The sequence below is a fragment of the Erpetoichthys calabaricus genome, chromosome 12, assembly GCF_900747795.2.
Source record: "Erpetoichthys calabaricus chromosome 12, fErpCal1.3, whole genome shotgun sequence".
In the NCBI taxonomy this organism is placed as follows: domain Eukaryota; kingdom Metazoa; phylum Chordata; class Cladistia; order Polypteriformes; family Polypteridae; genus Erpetoichthys; species Erpetoichthys calabaricus.
This window is the reverse complement of record NC_041405.2, coordinates 16,878,253-16,901,220: the sequence shown is the minus strand read 5'-3', so window position 1 is coordinate 16,901,220 and position 22,968 is coordinate 16,878,253. Positions and strand designations below refer to the sequence as shown.

Sequence of the window (22,968 nt, the reverse complement as noted above, 5' to 3'; positions counted from 1 at the left end):
AAGGAAGCCACCTAGTGCCCATTTTCACCCCCGAGAAGGCTCTACAACTTCCAGTTGGGACACAATAAAAACAGGTTGTGCCCGGAAGATGGTGGCTCATTTTAGAACTAACTGGCAATAGAGATGGAGCTCCTGCTTATAGAACCCTTTTTTGCTTTGCTGTACTTAACTGGTTTACTTGGGTGATTTGTGCTGAAAAGATAGAGTGACCTTCATTTTGTTTATTTCTTTGGCTACACGGTCATAATTAAATGGGGAATCCTGGCTGGTGCCCCAACTTTTTTTCCTGGTTTCTTCATAATCTGTCCACTGGTTACAATTTGCAGTTAATTCGTACCACTGCAAAGCTCTGTTTCCACTTTGACAGTGACAAACAAAAAGAGACTCCTTAGTGTTTAAAAAGGCAAGTTAAATCCACTGAAATTCAGTAAAATGCAAAAAACTTCTTTTACACTGTTTGTAGTAGAGTAGTGAAATGGTTAGTACTGCCAGTCATGAGTTCAAGTCAAGTCAACACTCAAATAGTACATTTAAAAATAATTAAACTGCTCATGTCTGGTTCTTGGCAGTATGGAGTACACACATCTCTTCATGTGTTTTTAACATATGTCCACAGGGATGTGCAGGTTAACTAACCTGGTGATTTGGTGAAGGACTTGCCTGTGCTGTGGGAGTGAAAGGGCCCTGTGAAGGACTGGCCTGCTGCTCAAGGAACGTTCTTGTTTTATACTGAATGCTACCAGGATAGGCTTCAGCCTCCATTACCCTGGATTGGATCAGCTGAACTTGAGAACACCTGTAGATTCAATGATGCATATTAACCACAGAGTATACATAATTTTTACAAACAGGAGAAGGAGTTATGTCCTTGAAAATGTGTTAACAATCAACACTCCCAGCAGCTGGAGTGGTATGTCCATTAAAAACAAAATGAAAAATTAAGTTAGGGAAGGCCTCCATTACATAATTACTTGTTTTATAGGTAAACTCTTTCTACATGCTAAATGTTCCATACAGAGTGGATTAATATGTTAGACCCTAAGCAAGTCAGTCAGTCGGCCAGCATTCCAGTCAACAATCATCCCAATATATTAGACTCACAACATTCAATTTCACGTCAAGGAGTTTAATGTGATTCTATCCCAGCAGCACTGGGCACAAGGCAGGAGATAGTCGATTCACATGCTTTCAAACAAGTGCATGTTTGGAAGTGCCAGATGACTTAACCTGCACACTTTTGGGTATACAGGAAGAAAACCCAAAGAAAAAAAAGGAAAACATGCAAAACACACAGGTACAAAACTCAAGCCCAGGATGCTGAATCCATGAAGTGCTTCACCCTTGATTTAAACATGGAGACCAATGCAACTTTGACATCCATAAATAGATCATCCCAGGATTTAAGAGACCTATAGAAAAGTGTTGTTCCTCCTTGGGATTTTCAGAACTCCTACATCTACAGACTACAATGTACATCCCCATTGGCAGCAGTAATTAGTTATGAAATGCAGAAAGGGGGAGTAAGCCAACCCATTGCTGTGTTTTAAAAATGTTTTTAAACCGAACCGAAAGCCAATTAACAGACTTAATAACTGGAGTAATATGGTCATATATATTAATTAACGGCCTGATGCCATGTTTTAAGCTAACTGTAGAATAGCAGGGGGAAGATTTGAACCACTTGGTCATAAAACATTACAATAGTCAACATAGCAAAATGAACTGGCCTTTCTAACTTAATTTCATATAACAAGCAATAGAAAACTGTTCTCTAATCCTTAATCCAAACAAACCAAAAAAATAAAAAATAAACAGAAATGCATGCACTAGAAGCTGAAATAAAACTCTAACCTACTGTTTTCTATTTAAAAGTAAGAGTTCTGAAGGAAGTGTTCAAGCTGAACTGAAGGATTCCCAGGGCACACAGAGCTCAAATCGAGGCACACAAACTTTTAGAGCCTGGTTTAGAAATTGGAAATCTTTTGTTCTGTTCCCTTCATTGAGATTAAAATGGTGTCTCTGTTAGTTCCTGCTAAAGATGATTTGGTAAAACGTTAGTGTATTTTATTCCTTTTGTAGCCTGTTTGAACCCAGTTATCTGAGCATGCTTCATTTTAAGGTGTTTTAAAACTGCACCATAGCCTAATGTCCAAGCTTAAATTGCTTGATGTGGAAGATGAACATTCCAATTGTAAACTGTTCTTTTTAATTTTTGTTGGCCATCAACTTTGGCTCCTCAATTCCAATGAGCTGCACATTTCAGTACCCTTTTGTACATTGTTTTTGTTAGGTGGGTCATCATATTGTTCATCAGTGGGTACTTTTTGTGGCACCTGCATGAACACTCCGATGAAAGTTCAAGCTGGATTGGTAACTGAAGCTCTTGCTGCACTCTTTACAACTGTATGGCTTCTCTCCAGTGTGAATTCTCTGGTGTAGCTGAAGGCTGGATATCCGTGTGAATCTCTTCCCGCATTCAGCACACTGGTATGGCTTCTCTCCAGTGTGAGTTCTCATATGTAATCGAAGGCTTGAGAGCCGGGAGAAACATTTCCCACACTGGGCACAGACATGTGGCTTCTCCCCAGTGTGAGTTCTCTGATGTAAGTGTAGGTTGGATATCTGAGTGAAGCTTTGCCCACATTCCACACACACATGTGGCCTCTCACCTGTATGAATGCTTTGATGAACCTTTAGAGCGGACCGATAATTGAAGCTTTTCCCACACTCGTTACAAGTCAGTGGTTTCTCCCCTGTATGAATTCGCTTGTGTACCTTAAGTCTAAACTTTTCACGGAAACTTTTGCCACATTCTGAACAAATGTGTGGTTTCTCACCAGTATGAGTTCTCTGATGAGCCTGGAGGCCAGACAGATAACTGAAGGTCCTTCCACATTTTGTGCAAGTGTACGGTTTCTCTCCAGTGTGAATCCTCTGGTGCAACTGAAGACTTGATATCAAACTGAAATGTTTCCCACAGTCAGCACAAACATGTGGTTTCTGACCTGTGTGAGTCCTTTGGTGAACATAAAGACCAGATGGGTAACTGTAGCTCTTCTCACAGATGGCACATCTATATGGCTTTTCCCCAGTGTGTGTTCTCTGGTGTAACTGAAGACTTGTTACACGAGTAAAGCTTTTCCCACATGCGACACATACATGTGGCAACTTTCCTGTGAGAGTTCCCTCATATAACTGAGAAGTTGATAACTTAGTGTTTTGTCCACATTCAGCAAATATTTGTGGGTTCTCTTCATTATGAATATTCTGGTGAACACTAAGATCAGACAGACTAGTGAAGCTCTTTCCACATTCTCCACAAATGTGTGGTTTCTCTCCGGCGTGTGTCTTCTGATGAGCCTGAAGGCCAGACAGATAACTGAAGCTCTTGCCACACTGTGCACACGAGTATGGTTTTTCTCCAGTGTGAATTCTCTGATGTAAATTGAGGCTAGATACCCGATTGAAACAATTCCCACATACAGCGCATCTGTACGGTTTCTCTCCCGTGTGAATTCTCCAGTGTAATCGTAGGCTGGACAGGCGTGTGAAGCTCTTCCCACATTCACAACACAGATGTGGCTTCTCCCCAGTGTGAGTTCGCTGGTGTAACTGAAGGTTGGATAGCTGTGCAAAGCTTTGCCCGCATTCGGCACACACATGTGGCTTCTCTCCCGTATGAATATTTTGATGAATCTTGAGATCAGACAGGTAATTGAAGCTTTTTCCACACTCTGTACATATCAGCGGTTTCTCCCCAGTGTGAGTTCTCATGTGTACTTTAAGGCGAAACTTTTCACTGAAGCTTTTTCCACATTTGTCACAAACATGTGGTTTCTCACCCGTGTGAGTCTTCTGATGTGCTTGGAGGCCAGACTGGTAACTGAAGCGCCTTTCACACTCTGCGCAACTATACGGTTTCTCTCCAGTGTGAACTCTCTGATGTAACTGAAGACTAGAAACTAAAGTGAAGCTTTTCCCACAGTCACTACAAACATGTGGCTTTTTACCTGTATGAGTTTTTTGGTGAATGTAAAGGCCAGATAAATAACTGTAGCTCTTCCCACACTGAGTACATTTGTAGGGCTTTTCCCCTGTGTGAACTGTTAGGTGAACTTTGAGGATGCCAAGAGTATCAAAATTTTTCCCACATTCAGAACAACTGAACATTTTTGCCCGCTTCTGACCCATTTGTTTCAACATCTTTGGCTTCTTTTTGAAATTTCTTATATCTTCTGTTAGCCACCAGGGTGTTCCCTGCCTAGAATCATCATGGAAGTTATTATGGGCACCTTCTCCAGAATGGCATGGTTCCTTCACTCCTTGATGACCACTCTCCAACAACCCCACTGCAAGCATTTCACATTTATTATCTATGGATGCATCTTCAACGGAGGACTCTGTAAGATTTTTGTCTTTGGAATAAATTTGAATTTCTGAGATCTCTTCTTTAATGCACAGAGACCCTGGCTCAGGGTCCTCTTCTTTAAAGCATGGTTGACCATCATCCTCCTTTTTAAAGTGTACGAGCCTGTGATCTGTGTCTCCATTTACAAGTTGAGGAGGAACGTGTTTAGAATTCTCTTGACTGCTGACAAATTCCTGCTTACAGTTCCCCTTCTTGAAACTCATTGAAAAGAAGCAAGGGACTTCTGAGTGGTGCTCTCCAGTCTTCTTACATTACTCGGTTTCTACAAAAAGACACAACAGTACAAATAACCTTATGAAACTGTAAGTGTCCCTTGTTTTTAAGTTTTCAAAAAATGATTTTGCACACGATTTTAAGCTTCATACTTCATGTAATTAAATTGAACAGGAAAAAAGCTGCAAATGCAAACAATGGATTCTGTATAAACCAATTAAAATTCATTAAACTCACTTAAAAGCTACGTAATGGGCTGAGGGAGATGAGGACTCCACAGCGTTTATTTTCATCTCACAATTTAACTTCCAAGGGGTCAAAAACTGGCTATTAAGTTAAGTTCAGATATAGATTTAACAATGCTGAAAACATTGAGAAAAGTTGACTTTAGCATGGTGTCCATATGCATGTGTGTGAAAATCGAAAGCACTTGTGTTGTAGCACCGTTACTTAAAATATACTACAACTCCCAGCAGCCCTGGCTGTATAACACTACTGGACAGTTCTGGAGGGCACATGGGCTGCTAGGAAGAAGATTGAGCCAGCAGGCCTTTGAAAAGTAAACCAGAAGATTGTAATCATCTTTCTGTTATGCATACACTCTTTGCACCAAATTGGATTACAAGTCGTTTCTTGGATTATGGTTCTCATCAGGATGTACAGTATGTGTTCTCTTGTGACTGTCTGTATGAGTTCATCCAAATTGGGGAGTGCTCCCAATCACCTCACGCTGGAACTGGTAGGACAAACTTCTACATTCCTCTCAGAGAGCTGTTTACAAGGTATGTCTTTCACTAATCCACTGTCCCAGGTATTCTGGACTGTATTTGGACTTTGTTGTTAGTGTTTCTAATGTGAGTCTATTGTTAGGTGTTTATTGTTTTTCAAGCTGTTTTATAAGTTAATACCACCTTTGATGGGTGGATGGAGGGGTGCATGCAATCACAGTTGTGGTTGTATTGTGTGATCATTTTTCATTTTGGTTAAAATGATTATCATTATTTAACCATTCATTGTGCAAATAAGTGTGTCTGTGTGTGTGTGTGTATGTTGGGTCAAGGCTGGGCGTGTTCTTGGGGTCTCCACTGTAAAGTAAAGAGATCACCATCTTTCTGAGGGTGAAAGTCTAAGCATCATCGTGATCACAACAGTGTGGACATCTATTCAGGAACCAAACTGAAATTTTGTTGTATCATAAAACTGCTTTCACATTAATGACCAATAAAATGTACAGTCAGATTAAAAAAACTTATTAATCAATTAATTTCTTGAACCCATTTCATCCACTTCAAGGTTGCGATTGGAGGAAACCTCCCTGGATGTTATGCCAGATACTGACTGGTAGGGCATACTCATGCCAATCCAATACAATGTGTTTTGTATGTAGAAAGAACCCCACACAAATAGGATAAGAATGTGCAATATGTAATTCTGGCTCCTGGAGCCTCATTGCAGCAGTACAGGCGAATGCACTGCCATACTACCCATATTTCCAAAGGCAACATAAATGTGTCATAAAAATCAACTGAACAGTGAAACAGACAGCACATAACTTTCTAAAACAAGTGACCAGATTATCAATGTGTTATTTAATCATCTAGTTATCAGTTGTGGGATCCCATATTGAGAGAGTCCACAGAGTACAGATGTTGTCAAAATATCCCATTTATTGAGCTGCACTGCCAATGATTACTATTCATGTACACAACACAATTACGCCATGCTTTCTCATTTTCATTCCTATAAAGTCAGGCTGCTGGTGGAGTTTTTGATGAAGTATTTGTTAAGTTTATAGAGTCTTTACCAGTATAAGTGTTACAACAGATAAATTATTTAAGTTGCATTTGATAATTTTATGTACTGTTCTATATTGTTTGTACCCTGCATTGCATTAAAATACTGTCAACTGAAGTGCAAGACAAGCACAACGACGCAAGACAGTAAATGATAATGAGGCAGCTACTTTGAACTATTATGGACTGCTAACTCTGTTGCTGCTATGTAAAAATGTGCAAACCCTAATGAGTTTGCATCTTTAAGTGAGGCCACTCCGTTTGGGTGTGTTAAACTTTTGTGGCGGATGAAAATGGTGTATTCAACTGAATATTAAAAAAATACCTATTATAAACCCTTTAATTGTGTTTAGTTCCAGAATGGATAACAAAATCTGGTGTTTTAGTACTCATCATTCTTTATCGTTCTTCAAAGTTCTTTTTTTTTAATTTATTTTTAAAAAAGTGGTCTGAATGAACGACTATTCTTATTTATTTTTTCTTATTTTAATTTAGATCTCTGTGTTACGGAAGCCGAGAGAGGACGTTCAATATCGTTATTTATTTATTTTTTTTATCTCCTCGAGATAACGGAATAATTTTATCAAGATCTCAATAAAACAAAAGATCTTGTTTTCTCGAAATTATGAAATAATTGTATCTAACGTTTAATGTTTAGATTATTGAAGCCACGTCCTGTTTGAAATGGCAGAAAAGCAGAACTGTATTGTTCAGCGCGTTACATTTTTGTTCAATCAAGGGCTGACGCAGGCTGAAATGTTTATGCCTTAGTTTAGAAAATAATAACGTTAGTGTCCGCCATTTAAGAAGACGGTTAGCAACGCTTCAGCTGTATAGGCGTCTCAATCTATGCAAGCCTAATGCCAGGAGCAAAGGTTTAATTTCATTTTCTCGAGATCGCGATAAAAATTAGTCTGTTATCTCGAGGAGAAAATTTAAAAAAATAACGATATTGCACGTCCTCTCTCGAATTCCGTACTTTGTGGTTGATGTATTAATCTATAATGTTGTGTTTAATGTTATATTTTAGCTTGTATCCAGCGCCATTTATTTGATCTTTTTCTGTGGTTTTATTTCTTTTGTACCGTTTCTGTGCCGTAATATCTTTCCGTCAGCATGGGAGCAAAACTGGATAATGCATTTTACACTACTAAGATAGAGAGATAGATACTTTATTAATCCCAAGGGGAAATTCACATATTCCAGCAGCACCTTACTGATACAAAAAACAGTATTAAATTAAAGATTGATAATAATGCAGGTAAAAAACAGACAATATCTTTGTATAATGTTAATGTTTATACCCCCCATACACACACACACCGGGTGGAATTGAAGAGTCGCATAGTTTGGGGGAGGAACGATCTTCTCAATCTACCAGTGGAGCAGGACAGTGACAGCAGTCTGTCGCTGAAGCTGCTCCTCTGTCTGGAGAGGATCCTGTTTAGTGGATGCAGTGGATTCTCCATGATTGACAGGAGCCTGCTCAGCGCTCGTCGCTCTGCCACAGATGTCAAACTGTCCAGCTCCATGCCAACAATAGAGCCTGCCTTCCTTTACCCACATATACTGGATATTACAAACTATTGCGGCAGAGTTCAATTCCGCAGACTTGTATAAATTGCCAAAGTGAGTCAAGTATCCATCTGATTGCAGTTAAATGTATTAGACAAAACAATTCGAATATATACATTAAAATATAAACTGCCGGATTCGTCACTTATACCAACCGTTATTTTCATATTATTTGTTCACTAATAAAACTGCTGGTTTAAACATTTAGTGTCTTATCCTAACTCATGCATGCCATATTTAATAATCTGATTCACAATACAATAGTCACAAATGTGTTTCAGAATTCTTACTTGAGCGCTGCATAATATCGAGCAGACGGCAAAACCAAAAATAAGTCTCTTCCGCTTCTGCTACGCAATTCACTGTTACAACGGAAACGCCTCTTTTCAAATTTTGCCCAATAGCTCCGTGGATTTGAGAAACGAAGACGCGCCTTCAGCGGCTTTCATGTCCAATAACATCGCGGGAGACGTTGACTTGAAATTACGGTGGCCACCGAGGTTTATTTGTTTCTCTTTACATATTTTTCCTAGTGTTTCGTGTTAATATCTAAATTATATTTTTTTCAAATAACTATCATGTTTACCATAACTCAACCGATCATTCTTTCTTTAATGCTTTTGTAATGGCGTGCCGTAAAAATGACAAATTGTTTGACAGAAGCGAGAGTTATTTTAGTTCATCCCATTACGTCGTCCTGTCTCAGACAAACCTCTGGCTTTTCGCTCAAAACCTCTGACTCAAAACAGGCACTACAAAAAAAGGCTAGCTTCTATTTTATCCATTTTATTTCTGAACGATGTAATCTTTATTCTTAGTGACTGTTAACTTCCATTTTATGTTAATTCAGCGCTCGTCCAGTTTAAACAAGACAAGAAATGAAGAGATGTGAGCAAATTGTTCAGTTTAACAAAGTATGGTGAGTTCTGTCTCAAAAATGTGTTCGGCTGTTACCATAACTTTGATGTGACAGCTCCCAAAACTGACGCAAGTGTCCTTGTGTAAATCATTGAACCTGCCAATAGTCCAAATGTAGGGAAACAATGAAATTCTAGTACTGCTTCGATTTTTAAACTATTCTGAAAAAAAAATAAAGGGTTATTCAGTGGTGGCATGTCGGTTAGCCTTGGTGTCTCATTGATCTGGCATTCTCACTTCAGTTTCCATCCCTGCAATAACCATATAACATTCTGCTTTTCTTGTTATTTGTGAGGTTTTTCATTCCACATCAGAAGGACATGCAAGTTATGTTAAGTAAGCTGTAGATGTTGCTTGAAGGAGAGTAGTATTTCTTATAGAACTTGTTCTTTGTTTGCAGTGCCGCCATGATGGACTTATTTAGTCAGTGGTACAACACATTTGAGTTGGGAGCTCTGCCTAGAGGGAAAATGGTGTCGGAACACAACACAAGAAGAACTTTCAGTAAAGTAAGCACCATGAAGGCAGCAGGTCCAGACGGCATTCCTGTTCATGTAGTTAGGATCTTTGATAATCAGCTGGCATTAGTGTTAATGGCAATATTTAATCTCTCTTGGCAGAGTGGTGGCTTTGAGGCTAGGGATCTGCACTGGCAATCGGAAGGCTGCTGGTTCAAATCTTGGAAATGCCAGAAGTGACTCTACTTCATTGGGCCCTTGAGCAAGGTCCTTAACCTGCAATTGCTCTGTCCTGGGTATTACATTAATCTGTATCCAGCCCTGCAAGCAGGTCCTCCAAATTGAAGGGAAAACATGGGGGTTGGTGGCAGGATTGGCACTCCAGCCACCATAAAAAAAAACTCACATTGTTCCAGTGTGGTGCTGAGGTGTCACCCGCTGTACTGGGGTCCCAATCCAGGTTGTTTGTTGTGAGGTGATTGCAACGATGAGTTATCAGTGTATGCTCTCAGCCTCTCTCTCTTAAACCAATCTGTCATTCCAACATCCTTAAAAAAGAATCCACCATTGTCCCTGTACCTTAGAAATTACATTCAACCTGTGTGAATGACTATTGTCCCATTGTAGTAATGCCTGAGTGGTTGAGAAGGCGCCCAGGACCTCATCAGTGCGTTAATATATACACAGGTGCTGAGTCATTGACTGCTCTGTAATCAAGAATCCAGGATCTGAACTTAATGTGTGCTCCTACAGGGAGCCAATGTAGCAACATGAAGAGAAGAATGACATGAGTCTGTCTTGGCTGGTTGAATTCATTTTGGAATCATTTTGGGCCATCTGCAGTGGGTTGATAGCACATGCAGGTCCTCCTGCTAGTAGTGAGTTGCAGTAATGAAATCGTCTTGGAGGGTGTGCTGCTACAGCAGCCTGTGTTAATATTGTTATTAGACTGTTTGGTACATTCCTATCCCCACCCCCAATTTAATTAATACATATTGGTGTGTCCCTAGCTCCCTTTTTGCTATTGGTGCTGCTTTAGTCTTTACTTTACCTTCTGCCATATTGTTTTTTAGGTTAAGGAAATTATCGTCCTTTTACCTTCAAGTTGTCAATGGCTTTCACGTCCTAATAGTTTGTAGATTGATAGATAGATAGATAGATAGATAGATAGATAGATAGATAGATAGATAGATAGATAGATAGATAGATAGATAGATAGATAGATAGATAGATAGATAGATAGATACTTTATTAATCCCAAGAGGAAATTCACATACTCCAGCAGCAGCATACTGATAAAGAAAATATTAAATTAAAGAGTGATGATAATGCCGGTATACAGACAGACAATATCTTTGAATAATGTTAACATTCCCCCCCACCCCATGCCCCCCAAGGTGGAATTGAAGAGTCGCATAGTGTGGGGGAGGAGCGATCTCCTCAGTCTGTCAGTGGAGCAGGAAAGTGACAGCAGTTTGTTGCTGAAGCTGCTCCTCTTTTCTGGAGATGATACTGTTTAGTGGATGCAGTGGATTCTTCATGATTGACAGGAGCCTGCTAAGTGCCCGACGCTCTGCCATGGATGTCAAACTGTCCAGCTCTATGCCTACAATAGAGCCTGCCTTCCTCACCAGTTTGTTCAGGCGTGAGGCGTCCCTCTTCTATATGCTGCCTCCCCAGCACACCACCGCGTAGAAGAGGGCGCTCGCCACCACTGTCTGATAGAACATCTGTAGCATCTTATTGAAGATGTTGAAGGACGCCAGCCTGCTATGGAAGTATAGTCGGCTCTGTTCTTTCTTACACAGAGCATCAGTATTGGCAGTCCAGTCCAGTTTATCATCCAGCTGCACTCCCAGGTATTTATAGGTCTGCACCCTCTGCACACAGTCACCTGTGATAATCACGGGGTCCATGAGGGGCCTGGTCCTCCTAAAATCCACCACCAGGTCCTTGGTTTTGCTGGTGTTCAGGTGTAAGTAGTTTGAGTCACACCATTTAACAAAGTCCTTGATTAGGTTCTTATACTCCTCCTCCTGCCCACTCCTGATGCAGCCCACGATAGCAGTGTCGTCAGCAAACTTTTGCACGTGGCAGGATTCCGAGTTGTATTGGAAGTCCGATGTATATAGGCTGAACAGGACCAGAGAGAGTACAGTCCCCTGCGGTGCTCCTGTGTTGCTGACCACAATGTCAGACCTGCAGTTCCCGAGACGCCCATACTGAAGTCTGTCTTTAAGACAGTCCACGATCCATGCTACCAGGTATGAATCTACTCCCATCTCTATCAGCTTGTCCCTAAGGAGCAGAGGTTGGATGGTGTTGAAGGCACTAGAAAGTCCAGAAACATAATTCTTACAGCACCATTGCCTCTGGCCAAGTGGGAGAGGGATCGGTGTAGCATTTAGATGATGGCATCCTCCGCTCCCACCTTCTCCTGGTATGCAAACTGCAGAGGGTCAAAGGCGTGACGGACCTGTGGCCTCAGGTGGTGAAGCAACAGCCACTCCATGGTTTTCATCACATGCGACGTCAGAGCGACAGGCTGAAAGTCATTCAGCTCACTAGGATGTGATACCTTTGGGAGTGGGGTGATGCAAGATGTTTTCCAAAGCCTCGAGACTCTCCCCTGTTTCAGGCTCAGGTTGAAGATGTGCTGTAGAGGACTCTCCAGCTCCAACGCACAGACCTTCAGCAGTCGTGGCGATACTCCATCTGGACCCGCTGCTTTGCTGGCACAGAGTCTCCTCAGCTCTCTGCTTTCCTGGGCTGCTGTAATTGTGTGTGTGTGGGGGGGGTGTAAACTCTCTCCTATGCTGGTATCAGCATAAGGATGGGTGGATGGTGCAGTACTCCGAGGCGAGAGTGGGTTAGGGTGGTCAAACCTGTTAAAAAAAGTTGTTCATCTGGTTTGCTCTCTCCACATCTCTCTCGATGGTGGCACCCCTCTTCAAGCTGCAGCCAGTGATGATCTTCATCCCATCCCACACTTCCTTCATGCTGTTATTCTGCAACTTCTGCTCCAGCTTTCTGGATTATTAGCAAGGCTTCTCTCCTAAGACCCAGTCCATACGGAGTGTGCGTTGCCCCAGTGGTTGTAGTGAACGTGGACAGATAGCTTTATTCACCAAGAAAGTCAAGGCTGAGAATATGTACACTTTAATGTAGATTTCTGGCAAGAAGTCATACAAAGTATTAGGATGTGAAAACCATTGACAACTTGAAAGTAAAATGATGGATTTCTAATGCCTGATCGTGTCAACCCTGGTGCTAAGCAAAAGACTGTTGTGTATATAATCCTAACTCCTTTACTTAGGGGCAACTAGCAAAGAACTGTGCCTTGTCTTCATTACACCTAAAACGCTGAACTCTTTAAACGCTACTAGTCAAGGACAGTTCAAACGGGGATTACAGTTTATCTTGCTATTTTTGTCTTTGTTCAGTTTACTTAGTAATTTTACTTTCAAGTTCCATGCATTCGAAGGGCTCCCAACAAATGTCATTGTTTATTGACTCACTGCGTAGTGAAGGAGCTGTAACGTTTGCGCCGACACTGCTGCGCAGCTGTTAGCTGGAGTTTCCACGTGCTCATTCTCAGTTTAGGCCCGCCAAGCTGAAACTCGCGTAAAACATGCAGATTATCCTGAGAAGAGAACAAGAGGTATACTGATAGCACTGATATGAGAATTCATGGGATTGGATGATAGGGCCCAGTAAGGCAGAGGTAGAGAAAGACGTTATGTTGACCCAGCACTGATCCTTGGGGCTCCTCTGAGCAAGTCTCATACGTCCATTACATCTCTCCTGGCCAGGACACACGGTGGGATCTTCTTATGATGTAGGACTCAAACAATCTGAGAGCAGACATGGTGATGTCAAGGCCAGAGAGGGCAGCAAGGAGGAACTCATGGTTATCTATATTTAAAATGATAAAAATGAAAAAAGAAACATGTTTGCACCAATAAAGGGAAAACACAAAACGATGCAGTGAAAGGGTAACAGTACTGTCTGTGGAATGTTTAACGGCACGTTATTTTCAAGCCCACTCAAAAACCTCCATAAATCGGTATTGATATGCGGCTTGCGATTAAGCTCAAACCTATAACAACGTTCGTGTAATATAATTGGCTTTATATAAAAGAAGTGTGATCCGCCTTTAAGAGAAACAGTACAGACTGTTCTCTACTGTGTAACACTTTGTACTGGGGTGTATTTAAATATTAGGAGAATGCGCTGATGGCGGGGCTGTTATGATATGATTTTGTATTAAAGTTACGTTTGCTTGCAATCTGAAGGTGATCTCATTTATTTTAAGTCCTTAACAGATTGTATGCGGGGGGCAAAGTATAATGTTTATAAACATTTATTTCAAGAGTTAGATTTGGTGAGGTAATTGTATCTGAATGGCTGGATACTGCTATAATTCCGACCGTACGGGCTCACCAGAAAAAAACGTCTTCGCCCAGTTAAGTAAAGCGCATGCGCATTCGGTGAACTCAAGCTAGGAACTTTTAATAGTGGGTTCGTGTTGTAGTCGGACCTCATGATTTACTGAGCAGCGCTTGTTTGGTTTTTGAAATAGCTGTAATTTCTTCACGCCGAACGTTCTTCTGGATGCAACGTTTCATTTTTAGTGCTTCGAAGCTATTTCTGTTATACATTAGCAGTTTTCCTTTGTACACGTAAGTATTTGAGGGATTCTAAATCAGTGTGGTATAGTAGAGCGAACGGTGTGGTGACTTGCGTGAAATTGCTGCTCTTGCGCTTAATAACAGATGTGTAGTATTCTTAAATCGTAAAAGGGGTTGACAGATCCCAAAGCATTGCTTTCTGCATGCTGAATTTGTGTGTCTTTCTTTTAATGATACTTTTTTTATTGTGAAACCGGCAGTCGACTTGCAGTTTGTTCGTTACATTACAATACTCCCTCTTGGCTTTCGCTCAAAACGGTGGCAGATACCATTTAGATCCGTGGATTCGTCGTTTCTTTTTTACGGACGTAAACCATGCAGGTATTTACGGGATTGCAATGCACCGCCGGAGTAAGCGGAGAGAGGAGCGTTACAATGCTTTTCAAAAATATTCAGTCCCAGTCTCAAGTTTTCATGAACAAGAAATCCTGCAGTAATATTTTTATGTCAAAGTACCGAAACTTATGTTGCTTTTTAAATGTGGCATTGCTTTATGTTAGTAAGTAGTCTTTAAAAGAAATGAAGGACATGTATCTTTTAATTAGTATTGAATTCCCTCTGTTAATTTCTTGTAGACTCGTCTTTTTCAGCCATGACAGCTGTGCGAGTCTCTTAGCTTTGCTGTCTGTTTAGAGGGATTTCTGTCCTGTTCTCCCAGGCAGATTTGCTCAGAATTGTTCAGGTGACACTTGTGGACCACAGTTTTCAAACCAGGCCAGTCCAATTGACTGAGCCATCGTAGGACATATCCCTTTTGGTTATTGAGCTACTCAAGGCTTACTCTGGCATTCTGATGATATCATTGTCCTGCTGAATGATGAATTTTCATGCAAGCTTTAGTATTTTAGCAGGCTCAGATTCTTGTGTGATATTTGGTTATATTTTTCAGTTTCCATTCTTCTTTCTTGACTGGCCCCACAACATAATGTTACCATCACCATACATTGATATAGGGATGACATTTTGTGAGGTGTGGGCAGTGTTTCATTTACACCAGGGTTAGTTTTAGATTGGTAGTAAAAAATTTTTCAGTATCGATAAATTTTGGACCTCCGTACCAAACTGGTTCCGAAGCAAATAAAAGATAACTTGTTAACCTCCATATAATTCCAGCCTCCCTGGTGCACCACACCATTATACCACACTACACTCCGCTTCCCGCTTGATAGCGTGAAGTGTGTAATCGTTGAAGCAAAATGGGGTTGCCGCCCATGAAGTCTGGATCACATTAAAGCCAGTGGTCTTGTTTCATGATGTAAACTAAATGGACATTTTCCCACATATACACTTATGAGTGTTGAGGGAATAGAGGGGAAGGAGTTGGCCAATTGAGAATACATTACTATGTTTACTTCTGGTACCAAAAATCCTAAAATGCTGTTACCATACCTTTTTAAAATTTAGGATTTTTGGTGCTTTTCCAGTGTCCGTGTACCACACAACCCTAACCAAGTGTTCCTAAACTTTTTGATCTGAGGACCCAAATATGAAAATCTGTGCCATACTCGGAGCCCAAAAGAAGATTATTATCATAATGACAGTGGAATCATAAAGTAAAGTATCTATCTATCTATCTATCTATCTATCTATCTATCTATCTATCTATCTATCTATCTATCTATCTATCTATAGAGACAAATGACAATGACCATATTATAAAAATGTACTGATGAAAAGTCAGGATGCAGAGCTGGAAGTGGCAGAGTTGAAGATGCTATGATTTTCGCTTGGTGTAACGAGAGTAGACAGGATTAAGGATAAGTATATTACAAAGACAACACAGGTACGACAGTTTGGTGATGAAGTGATAGAGGCTAGGTTGAGATGGCTTGGTCATGTGCCGCGAAGAGATGAGGGGTACATTGGGAAAAGAACATTAAGGATGGAACCACCAGGCAAGAGGAAGGCCAAAGAGGAGGCTTATGGATGTGGTGAGGGAGAACATGAAGGCAGGTGGTGTGGTAGAAAATGATGTAAAACACAGGGATAGATGCAGATGGATGATCCACTGTGGTGACCCCTAAACACAAGTAGCCAAAAAAGTAGATTTTCCTTCCTCCTGATTTCATTATTTTTTATTTGTTTCTTAACTATAATCTTGCTTGTGTTAGCCAAGGTTTGACTGCATAATAACACTTCTTATACACAGCACATGTTGGGTTCTCAGTGGTATTATTGTGCAACTGTTTTTGGCCAATGTCATTTCTCCAACTGTGACATTAAAGGAACACTCCACCCAAAGCTGTTTTTTTTTTTCCTTTCAATGTGGTTTGTAATGATAGCTGAGTAATTTGTTAAACTCACATTTTCATAGAAAACAGAGATAAAAACTATCTGAAAGAACAGGCATCTATGGAGACTAATGCTCGGACAGCAGCAAACAATATAAAAGCATGCATGAAAAAATATTGTGTTACTTGAATTGCATATCCTACATATTAGTTTTCCTGTTGCAGAATAAAATTCAACCTCAAACTTTTTGCCAAACATTAATTTCCGTCTTTCCTAAGAAAAATAAGAACTTCTTACAATATGCATCATATAGAGAAATCTCTCTCCTTAATGATGTTAAGACATTCTCCAAAGTCCTAGGTATAAGAATTGAGAAAGTGCTTCCTTCTGTAATATCGCAAGACGATTTATTAAAGGCAAACACTTAGCTTCCAATCTTCGACTCCTATTTAATGTAATATATTCACCCACAAAGTCTAACACCCCATAGATTTTATTATCCTTGGATGCAGAAAAAGCATTTGATATGGTTAAATGGGACTACCTTTTCACTACATTGCACAGATTTGGGTTTGTCCTCAACAATGAGGATCCTGTGAGCCAGATCACCCTCAGGGAATCACGCGACATGGTTTTAGGACCGTAACTGATGCTCCCTGACAGTGCAGGTAATGTGCCTACTTCGGGACTCCATGAGCAAATGCTCATTCGACATAAAGTCAAACCAGCGGTACCCAAGGATTCTCTGAAGAGACACAGTAGCAAAGGAGTGTAGTCTTTATCTCAGGTCACTGGATAGAGTCCTGTACCTTAACCATATAGGAAGACAGGAAGCACCAGGGCTCTAAAGACTTGGACCTTCGTCCTTTTGCATAGGTATCGGGAGCACCACACATCCCTTTCCAGTGACCTCGTGACCCCCAAATGCTGCTCCCCCCCCCCCCCATGTTCTATCAATCCGTCTATTGACTTTTTATGGGAAGAGTCATCAGAGACATGAATGTCACTGCTGAGGTAAGTAAACCTCTCGACAGGGTCGACACTCTCTCTACAGACAGACACACTGCTGATGGCTGTGGCCAAGAGGTCATTAAAGGCCTGGATCCTGTATTTTTATCCAGGTCACTCACAAGCCCAGACACTCAGACTCCTTGCTCAGTCTCTTCAGAGCCCCAATCAGAGCCTCCATGGACTCTGCGAAGATCACAGCATCGTTGGCAAAATCGAGATCAGTGAATCTTTCTTTGCTAACAGATGCCCCACAGCCACTGGACCCCACAACCCTGCCCAACACCCAGTCCATGCAAGCATTGAACAGAGTAAGAGCAAGAACACACCCCTGATGAACCCCAGAATCAACTGGGAAAAACGCAGAGGTTCTTCCTCCACTCTGCACAGCACTCACAGTATCAGTGTACAGACCGGCCATATCTAGTAACCTCGAGGGGATCCCGCGAACCCTCAGGATGTCCCACAGGGCAGCTTGATACAGTAGAGTACATTTTATTTTTGTATAGCCCAAAATCACACAAGAAGTGCCACAATGGGCTTTAACAGGCCCTGCCTCTTGACAGCCCCCCAGCCTTGACTCTTTATGAAGACAAGAAAAAACCTTGTAGGGAAAAAAATGGAAGAAACCTTGGGAAAGGCAGTTCAAAGAGAGACCCCTTTCCAGGTAGGTTGGGTGTGCAGTGGGTGTCAAAAGAAGGGGGTCAATACACAGAACAGAACAAATCCTCAAGCTTGATCAACTGAGTGAAACGCTTTACAAAAATTGTCAAAGGCTGCAAAGAAACTGCTGATATTAGCGTTTGCGCTCCATGAGAACCCTCCGTGCCATGATGCAGTTGATAGTAGAATTCTTTGGCGCAAAACCAGACTGCTCCGGGCACTGGTAGGTGAGCAAGTGACCACAGGTCCTATCACGGACAACCCTAGCAAAGACCTGACGACATTGGCTCTCTGATGGTTTTGACTCTTCTTGGGATGGGGCTCCCAAGGGCTTTTCTCCATGCCCTTCATAATGCAAGCAGCCTTCCTTTGAGTGGCTGCAGCAGAACTACTCCCGCGGAGAGCAGAAATGAGTCCTTTCTGTCATCTCAGAGCTGTGTGAAGCTTTTTTACAGTGGCTGGAGTGCCAATCCTGCAACAAACCCCCATGATTGGAGGACTACTTACAGGCCCGGATCCAGTTTTAACATCATACCTAGGACAGATGTTGGTGACAAAGTATCAAAATTGATCCTATTGCTTTGACCCATGATGTTAGATGAATTGACAAAATGTTTAGTGAAATGTCCTTATTTTCTATTTACACAGAAACTGAAGTGGGACTCGACAAATGGATTCAAAAGCATTGTATTGTGAGAAGGGCTTGAATTTTGGTCATGAAGAATATAAGCCAATAAAGAAAGAAATGACAGAAACTATTGCAGTACTGGAAGGCATTTCAGTAAAGGTGGAAATAAAGGAAGATCTTGTAAATAATAATGATACAAAGGATAATATTTCACAGCAGACAAATATTTCAATCAAAGGTGAAATCAAGGAAAATATTTCAATAAAGGATGATATTGCAACACAGGAAGATGTGGTAAATATTCCAATACTTGCCACTGTCTTAGTAAAAGAAGAAATTAAGGAAGAAATTACAATAATAGACTATAAGCCACTCAGTGAAGACTTAGATCAAGCATCTATACTGAACTGTCAAGAGTCCAGTAGAATTAAAGAGGAAGACCAGGAGCCCCTGCACATTAAAGAAGAGGCTTCTGAAATTAACATTTGTTCAACCATTAAGCAAGAAGAGAAGCCATTGGATGGAAATGTCACCACAAACATTCAAGAGGAATTCTTTCCTCTGGTGTCCTTGCAGTATGGTCAAAAGGCTGTCAGGCCGAATTTTGAGCCAGGCAAAGATCCTAGGCAAAAAGACCAGAATGAGGATGACTTTATGACACATGAAAATGATAATAGTGTGAAGACCCCATGGTGGTTAACGGAAGATATCCGAAATTTCAAAAAGAAACCAAGCATCATGAAGCAACAAATCTTGCAAGAGGAAGTGCATTGGTACAACTGTTCTGAATGTGGAAAGAATTTCATCAGATTTGCTAGCCTTAAGGTTCACTTGAGGCTTCATCGAGGGAAGAAGCCATACCAGTGTGAAGAATGTGGGAAGAGCTTCAGTTATCAATGTGACTTTAAGGTTCATGAGAGGATCCATACGGGTGAGAAACCCTACAGGTGTGATGAGTGTGGGAAAAGCTTCACTAATATATCTGCTCGTAAGACGCATCAGCGAGTTCATACTGGGGAGAAGCCATACATGTGCAAAACATGTGGGAAGCGGTTCAGTCAAATGTCGGGCCTGAAAACGCATCAGCAAATCCATACAGGAGATAAACCTTACATTTGTGCTGATTGTGGGAAAAGCTTTGGGCATATGTTTAACCTTAAGGCGCACCAGAGAGTCCACACGGGTGAGAAGCGACCAAAGAAGCACTCATCTGAGACAGTGAATACTACTGTAAAAACTGCTAATTAGATATTAGGAAAAATGAGTACCCAACTGAAATCTGAATTGAAGTGTCAGTCCTACATGACTACTCTTTGCAGCTGAAGGAAAAGAATAAAATATAAAATATTTTTATAAGCCCTTTAGAAAAGTCAGAAACACTATGCATATTATTAATATTATTGCTTTTAAAGAACTGCAAATAGTATTACTGAAAAGGGCAATGTAAGAAGTACATTCATTGACAATTAATTACCATTCCACCTATTCTCTATTCAATTTTTTGTCATTCTTGTCACTCCTGTGTGAACATCTAAGAGGGAGATGTCCAGCATGCTGCTCTTTAGCAGGACACAAACACTTGTATCCTACAATAGAAAAACTTCGGATCACATTCATACTGGAAGAGTTGGTAAGCTGCAGTTGGAAGGCACTCTGGAGAACTGAGCCTAGCCATGGGGGCACCAATGTGTTACCAAGTACCACCCTAGAAAATAGTTTCATACGGTTGACTGTGACCTTCAAGAAGTCTGTTTAGATCACTTTAACAGAAACAAATTTTTACTTGGGCTTTAATAAGAGGTGGTAGAAGAAACAAAACTGCTTGTGTTTATCATGTTAAATAGAAATGGGTCTCTACACCTCTTAACGTTCAGACAGCAGCTGCTCCATCCTCTCTCTTCTGGTTAATAATGGCTGCACAACTGGTACAAAGCTGTTTTTAGAGCTGTGGAATTACAATACATGTATGTAATATCAGTTTGTTTTTCTGTTGTGCCAATACACAGCCCCGTAATTGGAAAAGTGGTATGAATTAAACCTATTTTACATACAGTTCTGGAAATATAGGAATGCAGCTTGACTTGACAAGAATGGCAGATGGATAAGCTTATCTAGTACAAACAAATGACCTTAAATCAAGCAAGATGGTAAATAAAATAAAGGCAATTTGAAAAATACATGGTAGCTGCAATGGATAGAAGCTTACATAGTATAACAAATTTGTGATGGCTTATGGGTAATTCAAACATGCACATTGCAGCGCTCTACCGTTAGTCTGGTTAAAGCCAAGATGAATGCTCTGCTGCATGAATGCACCAATGGTGAGCAACATGCCATAGTGAAATTTCTTTGGGCAGAGGGAGTGAAATCTGCTGAAATTCACTGAAGGATGTTGGCTTGTGCAGATAAGTAAGCTGTTTGGGTACCCATCTTGTGCAAACTTTACAGTACTCCAACTTGTCGTGCACTATGGCATCTGCAAATCAATAGCTTATATCTAAATATGCAGTAACAGCGGATAACGTAATCTGTTGATCTCCTCTGAAGAAGGAATTTGACATGTCAATGTAGGCTTATGTTCATGATGTTAAAGGTCAGCCAGGCTGACCTTCATCGGTTACACTTGTCCTTCCCGTCTTAACCCTTTCCACCCCTTTGTAAAATTTTAGTTGAGTTATGGCATTTTCACTTTCATACCGAGCTAATATCCTTTGAATTTCAAAAGTTTTCACTCCCTCTGCCCAAAGCAATGTCACTACAGGGTGTTGTTCAGCAATGGCGCAACCCTGCAGCAGAAAATCCATGAAAATTTGACTTTGGCTTGAACTAGACTCATGACGGAGCACTGCCCTGTATGTGTTTGAGCTACCCATAAGCCATTGTGAACATGTTGCATTGCACCAGCTTCTATCTATTGTGTAATTTTCAAATTGCCTTTAGTTTTTAATTTACCCGTGCATCATTTGAAAAAATGAATTGTTAGAGTGGAGGCGAGCATGACACTTTTATAACACGATGAAGTCAATTAGCATTCTCATTATCTACAATTCAATATGCAGAATCCATTAAGAAAACAAAAATTGTTTAATTATTGAATGTAGCTTGAGACATAATGTTTGGAGACACCTTTTTAAGAATGGCACATACATTTCACACAGCTCCTTTACGTGCAGTTTCACTTCCAACCAGTTTGCTGCTTTAAATATTAAGATGAATATCTTCTTAGTGACAGCAGAATCAGGTCTGATCTGAGAAACAATCACACCACAGACTGCAGGGAAGGAAAAAATGTTGAAACTTGAACTTTACAAGTTGCTTTTGATTTTTCCATGTCTTCCTCTATTACTACGGCATCTCAACCCCACCTATGTGCATATTAAATGTACCATTCAGAATTTCTTTGTACTTAAGAGTGATGATGGTTTCTGCTAAGAGATATCCTTCAAAGTAAACTGAATTATTTTCCTCCATATGTACTTCTATTTTTTTTTTCTATTAACAAAGATATTTTTTAGAGCTTCAGGAACAGGAAGAAAGACATCTAGTCAAACAGTGTAGTAGACATGATCTCTCTGTATGGGCCCTTGTAGGTTTAGTTACTGTTTTTTTAGTTATTAGTTTTAGTTATTTCTTGATTTTTTTTTTTTTTTCCTTTGTATAAATTGTCACTCGGTGCACAGCTGCACTCTGGTCCTGATTAAGGATCCTAAGGTGATTTCTTGTGTGGTGGATGCAGCAACATGTTGTATCAGTGCATGCTCCTAACCTCTCTCTCCCTCTGTCTAAATTAAGGATGATCATAAGTGTATATTTTCTAACTTGTTGCAGTTGTGTGGTAAAAAGAATGAATGAATGGTCCTAACAGCAAAAAGTCAGTTTGGTCTCTCTATCCAGTAGAGTTTAGCCCTGTTCTGTTGACGAGCCAATCGGATCACACAACTCTCATTTAGCTGCCTTTCACATTACGATTATACCTAGAAAAGTGTTTTTTGTCAGCATTTTTGTGCACTAAGATGGTTTTACACACTTAACTGTTTTTCTCTCACTTTTTTCTCCTAGTTATACTCTGGTGTACTTCTACTAAATCCAAATCATTGAAAGGAGACACATACCCTCCATAAATCTGTAGCTTCCAGATGGAGTTTTCACCCTCCGATTCGTGTGACATAAACAGGAAATGTGATTGGCTGTTTAGCAGAGCTCTGGAGGTCTGTAGCTGAACCCTAAGTATGGTGGTAAAATGCACAGGAAGGGCTTTTCTCACTTTTTTTGTGCATGTGTTAATTTCTGTCATCTTAGTTTGGTAAGTTCTACCAGCCCTGCACTGTTCCCAATTTTAAGACTCACTCATTCCAACACA

General features: G+C 40.6%; 2 protein-coding genes across 2 annotated transcripts; one reads left to right on the top strand and one right to left on the bottom strand.

Annotated features, from left to right (window-relative positions):
* Positions 1-1,110: 1,110 nt before the first annotated feature.
* On the bottom strand, positions 1,111-8,361 carry LOC114662956 (oocyte zinc finger protein XlCOF6-like). The gene is made up of 2 exons (XM_028816701.2): positions 8,301-8,361; positions 1,111-4,691 (listed from the first exon to the last, which is right to left on the bottom strand). Exon 2 carries the CDS (start codon positions 4,630-4,632, stop codon positions 2,311-2,313), a length of 2,322 nt encoding a protein of 773 aa, XP_028672534.1. The 5' UTR covers positions 4,633-4,691; positions 8,301-8,361; the 3' UTR covers positions 1,111-2,310.
* A 5,558-nt stretch (positions 8,362-13,919) lies between these two features.
* Positions 13,920-22,080, top strand: LOC127529752 (zinc finger protein 239-like). The gene is made up of 2 exons (XM_051934458.1): positions 13,920-14,068; positions 18,629-22,080. Exon 2 carries the CDS (start codon positions 18,651-18,653, stop codon positions 19,854-19,856), a length of 1,206 nt encoding a protein of 401 aa, XP_051790418.1. The 5' UTR covers positions 13,920-14,068; positions 18,629-18,650; the 3' UTR covers positions 19,857-22,080.
* Positions 22,081-22,968: the final 888 nt, after the last annotated feature.

Coding starts and splice junctions, on each gene's coding strand:
- LOC114662956 (XM_028816701.2), bottom strand. CDS start 4,632: ATGAGTTTCAAGAAGGGGAACTGTAAGCAGGAATTTGTCAGCAGTCAA.
- LOC127529752 (XM_051934458.1), top strand. CDS start 18,651: ATGGATTCAAAAGCATTGTATTGTGAGAAGGGCTTGAATTTTGGTCAT.